Source organism: Quercus lobata, chromosome 11 (genome assembly GCF_001633185.2).
Source record: "Quercus lobata isolate SW786 chromosome 11, ValleyOak3.0 Primary Assembly, whole genome shotgun sequence".
Taxonomy (NCBI): Eukaryota; Viridiplantae; Streptophyta; class Magnoliopsida; order Fagales; family Fagaceae; genus Quercus; species Quercus lobata.
Genome location: NC_044914.1, coordinates 24,430,244 through 24,445,855, shown reverse-complemented (window position 1 = coordinate 24,445,855; position 15,612 = coordinate 24,430,244). Strand labels below are relative to the sequence as shown.

Here is a 15,612-nt window from a genome sequence, read left to right as displayed (position 1 = left end):
TACAAGACACAATAACCGGCTTATAGAAGTTTAAAAAAAGTAGCAGCAACATACGCTAAACCCTTGAAGGTGATATTAATGGCTCTCTTTCTCTCTGACATAAGAATTCATTTTTTTATTTCTTTTGGCAGTAGGTATAAGATTTCTTAGTACTTTTTTTCTTTATTAAATATTACGTAGTACAATTTTTTAATCACTTTTTGGGTTTGTTCAGTTTTTTTCCTTAGAAATGATAAAATCCTAGTGATTGCATGAACTAAACGAAAAAGGAATGGACAATGACATATTATTCTATAAATAGAAAAAGGGTTTTTCTATAAGTAGAAAGATGTGTGAGAAAGAAAAAGAGAGAAACCTGGAGCTGGCGTAATCAAAGAGCTTTCCTGTGGCAGAAAAGACCATGAGAGCAATTTCAGCATCGCAGAGAGTTGAGAGCTCGCAAGCCTTCTTAAAAAGCCCCCTCCTCCTCTTTGAGAAAGTCACCTGCCTTGCCGTTGTGTTGTCAATCTTCTTAATCTCAATTTTCTTTCTCGTCATTTTTCCCGGGTAAGTGATCAGACCCTTTGCATCAAATCAAACCAAATTATATCAGAACAAACTAGTATTTATAAATAGCATGATTTATAGTACAGATAGTATTAGTATATTTAGAGAATAGTTCGAAAATAAATGTTAGAAATAAAAATAAATAAAACTGTACGGAAGAGGAATAATTATCTTTGATAGAATCTCAATCAAAGTATCAGATCAAAATCGTGTCCTAGATTACAAATCTATTTTGTTCATGATTGTAGATCATGAACAAAATTAAACACGAAAAACAAAAGACAAAAGACAAAAGAAGAAAAATGAAAGCAACAGTTAAACTAGTTTTTTTTTTTTACCAAAAAGAGAAAGAGAATTAGGATAAATTATAGACAGAAGAATAGGGACTAAAATTTTAAAAAATAAATAAAAGATTCTTTAAAACTTAAAGAAATAAAAAAACTGCACTTGCTTACCCAAAAAAAGAAGTAAAAAAAGAAAACAAAATCTAAGCAAAGCTTCACACAAAATGTCAATCAATAGAGCAGATCTTTTACAAGTCTTGTGGTTATAAAACAGAGAGAGGGGTATGTACTATGAACAAGAAAGGAAAAAAGCAAAAGGAAAAGATGGGTTTTGCGTAAAAGAGAAAAAAGAGTGGCGCTTTGCCAAATTTAGCCAAGAATCTAAAAGAGTGAAACCAACTCACGAAGAAGAAAAGTAAGAAGAAGTGTTAAAAGCACTGTGAATGGGTACGGTAAAGAAGATTTTAGGAAGAAGAAGAACAGTGAACCCTACCTTAGCTATATAGTACATCCAAGCTCATTGAGTTCGCAAATTAGTTGCAACGGATGGTGGGAGATAAAGGGATTGGCCAGCTTTCCTATTTTCATCTTTTGCCTTTCTTTGTTTCAAAGTTATTGTCGTTTTTAATGCTGCTGTTGTCATCTCCCACAAAACCAGAAATGAAGCCACCAATGGTTTGAAGAGAGAGAAAGAGGGAATGACTGAGACCAATAGCTTTTAGAGAGAGAGAGAGAGAGAAAGTGACTGAGACAGAATGAACTAGGTTTATATTTTGTGGGGGACCATTACCATAAGTTCAAGAAAATTAAGATTCCATTTATGGCCGAGCAAAGGGGCTGTCTGCAATTTCAGAATTTGGTCATATATGGTGAAATTTTGGTAAAGGGAATCTAATGAACATTTGTGGGGCATTCTAGGAATATATATACATATATATATATATAACCTATACTCAATTGCTTAGCAAAAAAAATATATATATATATATATACTCAATTATTAATTTAAATATTACCTATGTTTGGCACTAGCTTATAATATTAGCACATTTTTGGCAAAAAATTTTAATAAAAAATTAAATATGTTGTTCCTAAATGGACACTTTAGTGTGTAATAATCAATCTATACGTACAAGTTTTTGTGCGGTAGAGGATAAAGACTGAAATTCAAGTTTTCAAAAAGGAGATTCATAACCATACACTTAGATTTTATTAGAGTTGAATTTTTATCTCAAATTCAATATATAAATATATATTAATATAAATAAAGGTGAAATATTATTTTGATCTGCAAATTTTATCAAATTTTTGTTTTTCATTCCTCAAACTTTACTAAAAATTTATTTTTCGTCCTCAAAATTCATCAATATTAGTTCATGCAACGTTATGTAAAAATACATGATTACTATAGTAATCATGTAAATTTACATTATCACTATTTATTTTGCATTTTTTTATGTATTTCGATGATAAAAAAAGAGTGAATGGTAGTCATTGTATATGAAGAAAAAAACAATTTAAAAAATCAAGGATAATTGATATTTTAATTAAAAATATTGTAAAATAGATAATTTGATATAAGTATTTTGAAAAATAAAAGAATAAAATAGAAAATATAGGTTCTTATGTTAAAATAACAGAAATTTTTGCACAATTAATGCAAATTTTCTAAACTTTATAAAGAATATTTTTCAATAGTGTAAAATAAAAAATAGAGGAAAAAAAATTTCAATAGTTTAGAATAAAAAAAGAAAAACTTTTTGAAGTTTAATGACAAAAATTGAAGTATTTTTAATAATTTTAGGACAAAAAGAACATTTTAATAATTTAAAAATGAAAAATAAATTTTTAATATAGTTTAAAGATTAAAATAATATTTTAACTTATATATATATATATATGACAGGTAAACATTAAAAAGTTTTATTTTTATTAATTATTTTATTTGTTGAGGTTGCTTTCCGTACAAATGCCATGCCAACAGAAATCATGACATGTTTGTACCCTCGTACGCGTCATGTCTGCCACCCTACTAATTCTTGCCTTATTTACTGCTCGTTTATTGCTTTTTTTAGGATTTCCCATTTCATGATTTTAATTTTGTAGTTACTTTGTTAGAGCATCCTTAACAGCCGTTGTAAATATTATGTCATTTTACCACATTAAAAGCTTACTTTATTATTTTACCACATTATTTTACAATATCCCACTTATTAGATATTCTATATTTTTTCCACTTCATTTAAATATTATTTTTTAATTCTTATTTTATCCTTTCTTTATTATTTGTTCAACGGTAACATTTTCCATTTTCTTTCAAATCTCAACGGTAACATTTCAAACAATACTCTTAATTCTTTTTTTTCCTTTTTCTTTTTTTTAGAAACCGACCAGCCTAGGCTTCAAACAATACTCTTAATTTTTTTTTTTTATAGAAACCGACCAGCCTGGGCTTCAAACAATACTCTTAATTCTTTTTTTTCTTTTTCTTTTTCTTTTTTTTTAGAAACCGGCCAGTCTAGGCTTTATTGAAAGAACCTCAATGGGCATCAAATGAAACTAGAGGCGCAATGTCAGCTAGGATGTAATCCAGCCACACCTGCTGCCCTGTACAAAGTTTGGCCTATTGTGAGCATCAGCCACAGTATTACATGCATGACAAAATTCTGAAAATTGAAAATACTCTTAATTCAACTATCATATTTTTAACTCAAATACTTAGAACCTGTCATATCCAATAACTCAAATAACTCATATCCAATAACATTAACTCACAAAAATAACTCATATCTAATAACATTAACTCACACAAAAAACTTACACAAATAACTCATATCCAATAACATTAACTCACACAAAACCCATTAAATTAAACATAGTTGAGCTTGCCACTTCCTTGATGACAAATAGTACTTAAATTTAACACAACAAAACAATTGGCTAATACTAAACTTAACACAACAAAACAACATAGCCAATGAGTTTTAATGGTAGCTTCATAAAAACAAAATGAAACAAAGAAACCAAATTAAAAGTTTTAATGGCAACTCCATAAAGAAAATGAGACAAATAAACAAAATCAAAAGTTTTCATGACTCTCCTTGTAATTGTCATAAATGTTCAACGAGATTCATTTGGAGTTGAGAATGAACTTCTCGATCCCTAATGCATTGATGAACTTGAATGAATTCCGTAAATTCATTTGTTGGCTCACGTGACATTGGTGTACATGAAATCTCATCAATTTGTTCATAATCTAAGTCCACTGCTTCAGCTTCATCTCGCTCATCTTCAATAATCATGTTATGAAGAATTATGCATGCTTTCATAATGTCTTGTAGTGTTTCATAATAGAAAAACCGTGCAGGTCCACATACAATAGCAAATCGTGCTTGAAGCACTCCAAATGCACGCTCTACATCCTTCCTATATGCCTCTTGAGTTTTTGCAAATAATTTTCTTTTTGCTCCTAGTGGCATTGGGATTGTCTTCACAAATGTTGACCATTGTGGATATATGTCATCAGCAAGATAGTATCCCATTGTGTAATCATCACCATTAATTGAGTAATTAACTGCAGGAGCACGTCCTTGTGCAAGCTCATAAAATACATGAGACCGCTCCAACACGTTAATATCATTGTTTGACCCAGGTAACCCAAAAAATGAGTGTCATATCCAAAGATCATATGAAACCACTGCTTTCAAAATAATATTTGGCTCACGAATATGACCACAATACATCACTTTTCATGCAGTTGGACAATTTTTCCATTTCCAATGCATGCAATCAATACTTCCTAACATGCCTAGAAATCCACGGTTTTGGCCATGGGCTAACAATCTAGCGATGTCTTCATTGTTTGGTGACCTCAAGTATTCCTCTGAAAAAATAGCAACCGCTGCTGCAACAAATTTTTTCAAACTAGTTATTGCAATGGTTTCTGCTATTTTCACATATTCATCCATAAAATCAGCCGCTACTCCATAAGCAAGCATCCTAAGTGCAGCGGTCATCTTTTGAAGGGAAGATAGACCAAGCTTTTTGGCGGCATTTCTTTTTTGGGTAAAGTAAGGTTCATGAGCTTCTATCCTAGACAAGATTCGGAGAAAAAGAGAACGTCTCATTCGAAATCTCCTTCGAAATAAGTTGGGAGGATATACAGGTTATTCGGCAAAGTAGTCATCATAAAGCCTTCTATGGCCTGCCAAATGATTACATTTGATATACCGACGATGCTTACGTTGTGATGTCGAACCCGTGAGAAGTTTTATAATTATCTCATCTTCATCTGAGTCATCATCAAGCAATTTACGAAAAAAAAACGACCCATGGAGATAAACTATAAGAAAACATTAGAAAACAATTATCAATATAAATGTCATTATCATAATATGAAATGAAATCAATAACTTTAAAAGAAGGTTTATATCTCAATATAAATTATATTAACGAATTTCTGGACTCAGCGACTCATTATACAGAGGTGGCTCGAGAAGAATTCCTCTTGATGAAATGTTGCTCATTTGAAAGGAAAGATTTGGAGAAACATTTTGACAGGATGTCAAGGAGATTGACTAAGATTGACTACCCATATACGTTGTAAGGACAAATTCCCAACAACAAACAAACCAAAATACAAGATAATGCAAAGATAAACAACCACATATCCACTTGGCAAATAGCAGGAAGAAAAATCTGCAAAAGCTGGAGAGTTGTACAGGTTTTTTTGTAATATAAATTCAAACATAGAAAATACACGACATTTTATATAAGCTAAAATGTTAGGATTACTTACATGACAGTGGCCTACTAGAATCTACAACGAAATCACATAATAGAAGAGTCAAGACCTTTTGCTAAGATCACAAAATACACATCAAGGCCTAAAGTCAGCTACACCCAAAAAATGCCACAAAATACATATCACGGCCTAAAATTAGTTACTACCAAAATAAGGTTGAAACAAGACATCACCAACATCATCTGAACCCAATGAATGACTTGATCTTTGTTTTGCAAGAATTTCCTTTTTGAGTCCATCATAAAATGTTTTTTGGTCTTCGTTCATGCCACTTATGTTTAGCATCATAATTCTTTTATTCTCTTTCAACTCTTGCAAGCGAACCTTTTCCACTTTGATACGTACTTTCTCTTTTTCAGCTACACAACCTTCTTCAAGAACTTTCATTTTATTTTTCAAATATTCCATTGCAATATCTTTCCCATTATCTTTTCTCTTTCGATTAGCTTTTTCAGCTTTTCTACCTATTGGCCTCTCGAAATCCATAATGCCATCAACCCCCCCTCCTTGATCTATTAAATCTGGAGTTTGAGGCATTTCTTTTCTTGAATCTCCCCTAGGTATAGTAGACGCCTACTTTGAATAATCCTTCAAGATTAGCCAACAATGTTCAAATTGAAAAACGAAACCGTGAATTTCTTTAAACAATTCCTTTGCCTTCTCAATCTAAAAAAAATTAAATAAATATAATATAATTAGTTTCTTCAAACAATTCATTTGTGTTGTAAACCTAAAAAAATTAAAGACCATTGCAAAATTTATACCTTGTCATGAGCCGTGGTTCCACTTTCATTCTTTACTTCAATCTTAGCTAAGGACCCAACAAATTTAACTGTTTCCCTATTAATTGTTCCCCCATCGGGTTGTTAGGGATGCAACACTACGTGTAGAATCAGTCTTGTGGTCCATAAAGTATTTCGCAACTTTGCCATAAAATGTTGTTTTATGTTGCTCATTACCATACACAGGATCGACACTGGTATTGAGCCATGATGCTACAAGCAGCTTGTCTTCCTCAGCATTGAAGTTGACACCACGTGCTGGTTTTTTCTTAGAAGTGGCAACTTCATCATTCAGTGGAGAATCTTCGACTAACAGGGGACTACTTTCAGATACATCAAAAAGTTCATCCTCAAGATTAATATTCCCTCGTACGAGATCAGTGAATGATGAATAATTCATTGAGTCCATGCTCTAAATAGATATGGAGACTGCTTGTTCTGGTTTGTTAATTACAACAAAATATATCATTACTAAACTTTGTCAATGTATCTCTCTAGCAAATTTGCTAAACTCAAAATGTGAGCCCTCATCAAACACATGCACATGTGAGAGTCGAGCCCCCCCCCCCCCCCTCCCCCCAAAAAATACGTGAGGCATGGATTCACACAGACACTTGTGAATCCACGCCTCACTCTTTAAGGAAGGTGATCATTATGACTGCCTATGTGACCAAGTCACTACATGGGTTAGTATCATATTTTACTTTGACCAAGGCAAAAGCATCATTTTTAATGTTGAATTATTTTCATTAAGTTGGTTGACTATCTCAAAAAATACTTTTGCCTAATATTAACATGAAGTAATTCCCACAGCATATAATAAGAAATTCTTGTTTTGAATTGTCCTGGCCGGAGCAACAGAGAAGACTGTCGGATAGAGTAATTCCCACAACCTAATATTTTCATTTGTTTTGTTTTGTTTTTAAGAATAAGTAGACTATATTAAGGTTAAAGACAAGAGCAACAGAGAAGATTGTCGGATAGATTAATTTAGGCAGAACAAATTCATAACACAACAAACAGCACATATGAACAGAAGATAGAGAGAATCAAAACTAGACATTGAAATACCGAGAGAATCACAGAGAAGACGGAGAACTTACCTGTACGGTGAATCGATGAAATAGTATCACCCAAACAGAGTAAGACCAGTGAGCTATTCCTATCGTGATTCTCGTGCACAGATTTCACCATGGCCTCTTTCACGAAACCGGAAGGCCACTCACAAAGTTCTTGCTCAAAGAATTGATTCAAAGAGTCTACTCTCTGATGAGACGAAAGCGCTCAGTCAGTTCACCGGGATATAGAACAGAGAAGAGAGACCCACAACCCAAAGGCCTACGCCTACGCCCACGCCGATCACAATCGAAAATCACAACCAGACCCACAATCAGAAATCACAACCATAACCCAGACCCACAACCAGACCCACGCCGATAGAACAGAGAGGACAGAGCGAACAAAAGGGGAAAAAAAAAACCGGTGAAGGATATAGATCAGTGATGGTAGAGATGAAATTGATGGTGGCTCATATTCATGAACGAGAAGACAATAGAGCAACGGGGAAGACCTATAACCAAACCCACGCCGATAGAACAGAGAGGACAGAGCGAACAAAAGGGGAAAAAAAAATCGGTGAAGGATATAGATCAGTGATGGTAGAAACAAAATTGATGGTGGCTCATATTCATGAACGGGAAGAAAATAGAGCAACGGGGAAGAGGGAAGAAGAAAGAGAATGGGAGAGTGGAGATGGAGATGGAAGCGGTGAGCTGAAGGAGAAATGAAAGAGATATGAGGGTGAAAGAGAAATAAAAAATTAATAAACCAATATACCACAACGTACTGTACAGTTGTATATTTGTGATTTGACTGTAGCAAGTTGCAAAAAATATAACATTTACAACATCTGATAAATGGGCTCTTTCTGGGTTTGGTGTGGGATATGTGTCAAATATTTAGCATTTGACACATATCCCACATCTACTGTGGGTGCTCTTACTTCTTCTTCTTCTTTTAAATACTACACGTATGCACTGATTATACAATTCTTATTACCAAAAAAATAAAAAGACTGTACGATTCAATTTCATTTCATTTTATCTTTTGATTCTTTTCTTTCTCTCTTATCAATGTTCTTTTAAGTGTCTGTTTGAGTGGTTTTTTTTTGTCAATTTATTTTACTATTTAGTTTATTTTTGTTACTATTTATATATCTCACTGTACTTTTTGGTACTATTTATAAGTCTCACTATACTATTTCAATTAACATTTACATTTACCTACAGTACTTTCAGTAAAAAGTTTTCAGTTTCAGCAAAATAAGCGGATCACAAACAGACCCTAAGGGTCTGTTTGGATACCGCTTATTTTGCTGAAACTGAAAACTTTTTACTGAAAATACTATAGATAAAGGTAAAAGTTAGCTGAAATAATACAGTGAGATCCATGAATAATACCAAAAAGTACAGTGAAACTCATAAATAGTAGCAAAAATAAGCTGAATAGTGAAATAATTTTAATTTTTAATCCTAATCCAAACGCACGTTAAGTTTCTTTCAATTTGCATTTGGCATTAATAAAATTTGCCAACTTATTTTACTATTCAGCTTATTTTTGTACTATTTATGGACCCCACTACACTTTTTGATATTATTCATAAGTCCCACTATACTCTTTCAGCTAACTTTTAGTTTTATTTACAGTACTTTCAATAAAAAAAATTTCAGTTTCAGCAAAATAAACTGATCCCAAATAGACCCTCAATGATTTTTTTTGTCCAAATACTACTTTCAACATTCTTCCCTCTTTTTGTCGGGAGCACAAAAAAAAGGGTTGTTTGAAATTTAACTTCTATTTTTAAACCCCCACTATAATATGGCAGGTAAGAAAAATAGGTTAATTTCTAATTTCTTCTTCTTTTGTTTGATATTATCATAGAAAAAAACAAGATTTTTCTAATAGTCTTGTTAGGTTAGTTTTATGCATGAGATTCATAATAGTCTTATCATATAAATTAACAGCAAGTTAAATATAACATATATTAAATTTACTGCTATCAAATTATAGTGATCAAATGGACAGTGACCTTAAAATAATACTTTTGCTTTAAATAAAACCAAACATGATTGCTGCTAACTGAAGCCCTCAAATAAGTGGGAAAAGTTGGCGAGCATGGGTCGCAACTCATAAAAGAGTCTAGATGAGTATTTTCTAGGCATGTCTAGTTGTTAGGCCTTATAAGCACAAATGCTCAATTGTCATCAAAACACCAACTCTGAGATCTATGAGTGTTTTAATCTATAGCATCCCTTGTTTTCTTTTTCTCTGGGCAAACCTAAATTGAATCAAGAGGAGAATTCGTCTCATTTACTAGTTGGTTTATGAGGTCGTGCAGAATGTTGGCTTTATAAAGCCTTGTCAGAAAGTTTAACAAAATATTCATAAGAAAGAGAGGAAATGAAAATTTTATTAGACAAAATTTCAAACTCACAAATAAAGAGATCAAGATACTACCTTGAGCACTCTCTACAACTTTTTCTCTTGAACACTTTCACATCACACCGCTACCTCATTCTAGGGGGTGAAGTTACAAGAGCTGTCATTAATGTAATGACACTCCATTTCATAATAGAAAATTTTAGAAATGTAGAAAACTCAAAGACACAAATGTTATGCAATGACAATAGACACAAACAGATATGGAAAAACAAGGGACACAAATTGTTATGGAACATCAAAAGGCACCTTTTGGTTTACCACTTCCAACACAGAAGCCATGCTTTGTAGATGAGCTCGAACATCCCTATGCTACTCTCCTACTGCTCAGCTATAAGTCTTGTTACCATCTCCTTCTTTCTTTTTTTTGAAAGGAAGCCCTGTTACCTTATTTGCATGAGATAGTGAGAAAGTTAATACAGTTCAACCACTAATTCATGTATAAATTTCTGTGCTCATGTCTTGCTTCATGAGATTCATATGATCAAATATACTTTCTTTTAACCACATATATTCATTCTTACGCTCGGCTTCGGATGGTGTAGGAACTAAGCCCATATTAGTACTCAGTAGTAGTACGCGCGAAATGTATGGGCAAGATAATGGACCCAAAGCATAGCTGCAGGGAGGCCAAGAATCTTAGCCACATCTAAGCTCCAGGAAATGAAAAGGATAATTTATAAGCCCCAGGAACGGGTTAGCTCCATTCCACGTGCTTTTTAACCATGTAACTAAGGCCTTCGTTGGGAGTATTCAAATTTCATCATACTTTTTAGGATCTGCAATTCCAAACATGATTGTGTAATGGCTGTAATGGTGTTTGGAGCAACCATGTCTGTTGCTCGCAGTGAGTTAATTAGATGGCACTGCATGTGTATTAAAAGCTCCCCATTATAGACAACAGCATTGCCATAAAGCCTAAGTGTTAGTCCATGTCTTGGTGCTTGGGCTAAAAATGCCACCGATTGTGACAGACATGCTCATCTGTGATATTACAAGCTTTGGACAGAAAGTTTGTAAGGAAATTGTTGAAAACTATTAAGGCGTTTGCCAGTCTTAGTAGGGTTAACGTGGCCTTGGCTTGGGGAAGAGTCCAGAAAACATTGGCTATTATGTTAGGGTTTTTTTATTTAATTTTTTTTATGGGATATTATGTTAGTGTTTGTTAACTATTATAAGATGAGTAATGCTCCGGATAGATTCATAACATTTTTTATAAAAGTTAAGTAGTTGACAAATTTTAAATGATTCTAATCTAAATTTATCATTAGCATCATTTTATTAGAGTAATTCTTAGATATTCTCGAAACACAAAAAAAAAAAAAATAATAATAATAATAATGCTTTCTCCTTTCATATTCTTAGTAAGATCTATTCATTAAATTTATAATGAGATTCATCATGAATATGAAAAGAATGAGCACAATCTTTTCGTATTATAAGAAAATCTAAAAAAACTTCATTTTATTATTACTATTAACTACTTGTCATCTTCACGGTTATAATTTATAAAATATTTTGTGCAAATTTTGGAGACGTTTGACTAATTGTTATAAGATGCTATTTGCCTGCCATTACCACAATCCACCCAGAGCATCGTGCTCCTAGATTCAGAGAACTGCATGGACTTTCAACGTTTTAAAGGTTAAGGGGCAGCACGGTCAGCTTCAATTAATTATTTCCCAATGCAATCTCACTTTTTGCACTTTCTGCTTCTTTATCAAATTATAGTTTTTTTTTTTTTTCTTATCAAAAAAAAAAAAAAATTATAGTTTTTTTAAATAGTGTCTGGTTAATGTATGCCTTAGCACCTATATTAACCATTCATAATAAGAAACTTTTTATGAAAAATTTTAAAAGTTGTCAATCAATTAGTTACTTTTTCATTTTTCTATAAAAAGTTTTCTAAAATAATTTAAGAACATATGCACTTAAGGCATACGTTAGTAGAACCCTTTTTAGAATACAAAAATAGCTTATTTAGCTGAATTTGAAAATTTTTTATTGAAATTATGGTAGATAAAACAAAAAATTAGTTGAAATAGTATAATGAGACTCATGAATAGTAACTAGAATGAGACGAATAGTAAGCCAAACTGTTTAAAATAAAAAATAAAAAATAAAAACCTGCTTTTTTTTTGTCAAAGTCAAACACAACTTTAGAAAAGAATTAAAAAATAAATTAAAAATCATTCCCTTACCCCCAAAAACAGAAAAAAGAAAAAAAAGAGCGATGCAGCTAGCTCTTTAGCCAAGCAGGTATAGGTCATTTTGATAGCTACCCATCAGACATCAGTCCATCACACATGGAGGGTAGCCGACATTTACATATTTATGGTTTCAATTTCCAATCAAAAACATAATTCAGTTGAGTGCAGGGCACAGCACACTCAAAACATTTAGATAACAAGAATATTCCACCGAGACACAAATAAAAAGTGGTGTATATATTACATCATTGTAGATTGGGAAAGTTTCAATCAATTGCAAATTCCCGTGTACCATCACGCATGTTCGAGAATTGCTTATTTATGTAACTTATTTACTTAGTGTGAGGTAAAAAGCTAAGAACTAGCTTAATTTTCAAAAAACTAAAAATAAGATTATTTGAAATAAAGTTAAAATAAAAAGTAGTGTAAAACCGGCAAAAAATACATAATTTAATAATAATAATAAAACTAGTTTTTAATCTATTGTCAAATGTACACTATAATATGTTCAAAATGGTTAATTACAATGTGTCATGTACTACTTAATGTGTCTCACTATCGTTATTCAAAACCAATGAAATATTCCAAATGTCATTTAATAAAAATTACAAAGAATACTTGAAAGCCAATCACATGCCAACACATGTTAATATTTTAATTTGAAGTGTCATAACTCATAAGTAGTCTAATTAAATGCTACCATGTGTTATTTTAAATTAAGACAATTTGCCTAACCAAATGGCGATGTACATGTGTCTCTTTGAGAACTCCCTCCATTTAAATTATGAAACATGTCATCAATCAGAGTCAATCATATGCCATTAAACCTTCCCAAAATTCTTATAAATAGAGACTCCCATTGATCTTGTAGGATGACATTCATAAGTCTCAAAACTCTGCTAGAATCAAGCTCTAAAGCTTGTAAGAACTTCAAGAATTTCAACTATTGAAGTTCTGTCAAATTCCAGCTCCAATGCCACGAACAATTTCTACATCAAAATCTTCAAATACGAAGAACATTAATCCCTCCAAGCCTTAAAGTTCTACTAAAATCGAGTTCTGAAGCCTCCAAGAATTTCAATAATTTCAAGTTTCGAAGCTCTATCAAATCAAGCTCCAAAGCCCTAAAGAACTTCTACATCTAGATATTCGAATTTGATGGACATTCATCCAAATCATCAACCATCAAAGTTCTATTGGAGTCAACTCAAAGCCCTAGAGACTTCAAGTACTCTATTCCATCAAAGTTTTATTGGATTTAAGCTTTAATGCCTCTAGAAAATTCCACCACAAATCTTCAAAGACGAAGAACATTCAAATTACATGAAGAATGAGAAATCTCTAACAAGCGCACAACAAGAGATTCATTGCAATTCCATTCCAAAGGAGAAGATAGAGAAGAGAATTCACCTTATTGGCTATAATGATAGTGATTGAGCTAGAGAAATGGACAATAAAAAAAGAGTACTAGTGGTTTTGTATTCTATTTGGGTGATACTGTGTTAACATCGACTTCTAAGAAGTAAAGCTGAGTACGTTGCTGCCACCTCTAGTGTTTGTCATGCAACTTGGCTTAGAAGTTTGTTGAAGGAGTTGCAAAAGCTACAAGAAGAAACTAAAAAGATATTTGTAAACAATAAATCAACACTAACTCTTGCCAAGAATCTAGTCTTTCACTACCAAAGCAAGCACATCAATACAAGGGTGTCATTTTATTCGAGAATGTATTGCTAGAAATGAAGTTCAACTTGAGTTCATGAAATCACATGATCATGTTGCAAATATCTTCACTAAGCCACTAAAGTACGACACCTTCTGCAAGCTACAAGCCTTACTTGGAGTGATAATGAAAATACGTTTAAGGAGGGACGTTAGAAATTAAACTTGTTTTTAATTAAAATTTCATTAATAACTGTGAGTTTAATAAGTTAAATAAATTGCAACAAATGCATGTGGGGGGTTTCTTGAAGTTATGTCTGGGATTTTATAAATATAAAAGTTTAGAAAATAAATGTAGTTGGAATTAAGAGGATAGATGGAATAGTATATATAACCGATGCATCAGAAAATTTCAGAGCAAGAGTGAAAGAAGAGAAATACAAGTGTTAAAGAGCTCTCTTACACTTCCCTCTCCACACTCTCTCCCCTTGTGGCCTTGTGTGTGCTTTGTGATTGAGTTACTTTCTTTGAGTAGCGTGAGTGTTTGGGAGTGCAAGTGAGAAAAGGGCCACTAATTATTCCAGAGTAATCCAGTGTCCACTTCTCAAATGTAGTCAACAAAGTCATAGCAGCCACCATGCACAGAGTTCTCCTTTAGCCAGATTTTGTTCTATTTATGGGTATGTGAGCAGTTTCAACAGGGAATGGTTAACTGATTCCTGTAATAGGATCGTGTAAGAGACTTAGACACACGACATGCAAGAACTTTTTATAAATCTGCGTATTGTCTTTTCCAGAGCAACATTCATTAGCTGCATGAGCTGTTTGGTTTACACAAACTTCTCACAAATAGAGACCCACCCTTACCAAGATCAGCACCATTCTGTCAACGACCTTCATTCAAGTAGAAACTGCCTGGTATTTCTAACCCCCTGCATATGTGAATCTCGTGCATAACCTTTGTGCAAAGTTGATTTAGCCTCATTTCTAAGGAATTAGCAGGCATTCTAACCATGTCTAAAGGGAAATTTTAATAACAGTCATAAAAGCCCTCAACTTTTGTTTATCCGGTAAGGAAAAGAGAAATTTAAAGGAAAAAAGTTTCAGAAGAGTGGCAGTCCTGTTTATAAAAGAATGCTGGGCATCTTCAATAATCCATTCAACGTGTGAAGCATAAAATGCACTTGTGTTAGCCAAGCGATAAACATTTCTGCATTAATATTGTTATTTAATTACCTCAAAAATATGAGACATGCAAAAGGCTAATATGCTCCTGTAGGCATGTACTTCATCTTGCATGCTCATAGGGCACGAATGCCTCCACAACGACTGTGGCCGATGACTTAAATGTTCACAACCTGCAAAAGAAATTATCCTTTCACCATTAAAAATAAAAAATAAAGGGGGGGAAACCCTCCTCAAGATTTGTTGCCGAATAGCTGCCCATTTTGTTACGTAGAATTATCAAGTCATTGAACTTATATTCTTTAACTTTTCAAGAAACTTATCGTTCAGGAAATTGACATATTGGTATGGTTATGATTTGATAAATACTTTATGTTTAAATTCAGATTCTTAAACTATTTCTAATAAATTTTCGAAGGAGAGATATACTTTCACTTCTGAAACTTGTTTTCCGAAACACGATTTCATTCTCTTACTCGAATTTATACTTAATCATTATTTGGCCCTGGCACCCTATTTTCATGATGACATTTTATTTCCAAGTGCTGATTATTATGTCACCTTGGCCACCATCAATAAAACATCATGCATGAAACGGCATCTAGGATACATAAGTTATGAAACAAATTAAGAAGCCTATGTAC

The 15,612-nt window shown here is 32.8% G+C and overlaps 1 protein-coding gene and 2 pseudogenes across 2 annotated transcripts in view; all 3 read right to left on the bottom strand.

Moving 5' to 3' along the window:
• Window positions 1-1,570, bottom strand: part of LOC115968137 (MADS-box protein JOINTLESS-like) — a 38,461-nt gene extending 36,891 nt beyond the window's left edge. The window contains exons 1-2 of one of the 2 annotated variants that reach the window (XM_031087410.1): window positions 1,324-1,570; window positions 356-561 (exon numbers count right to left, since the gene is read on the bottom strand). In XM_031087410.1, coding sequence (XP_030943270.1) covers window positions 356-561; window positions 1,324-1,341 — 224 coding nt within the window. In that variant the 5' untranslated portion in view covers window positions 1,342-1,570. Of the gene's footprint in view, window positions 1-355; window positions 562-1,323 lie in introns of those variants that run through there. The other variant, XM_031087411.1, reaches the window with a different exon arrangement.
• The window catches only part of LOC115968133, a 95,302-nt pseudogene that overhangs the window by 55,960 nt on the left and 23,730 nt on the right, over window positions 1-15,612 (bottom strand).
• On the bottom strand, window positions 3,934-6,120 carry LOC115967864 (annotated as a pseudogene).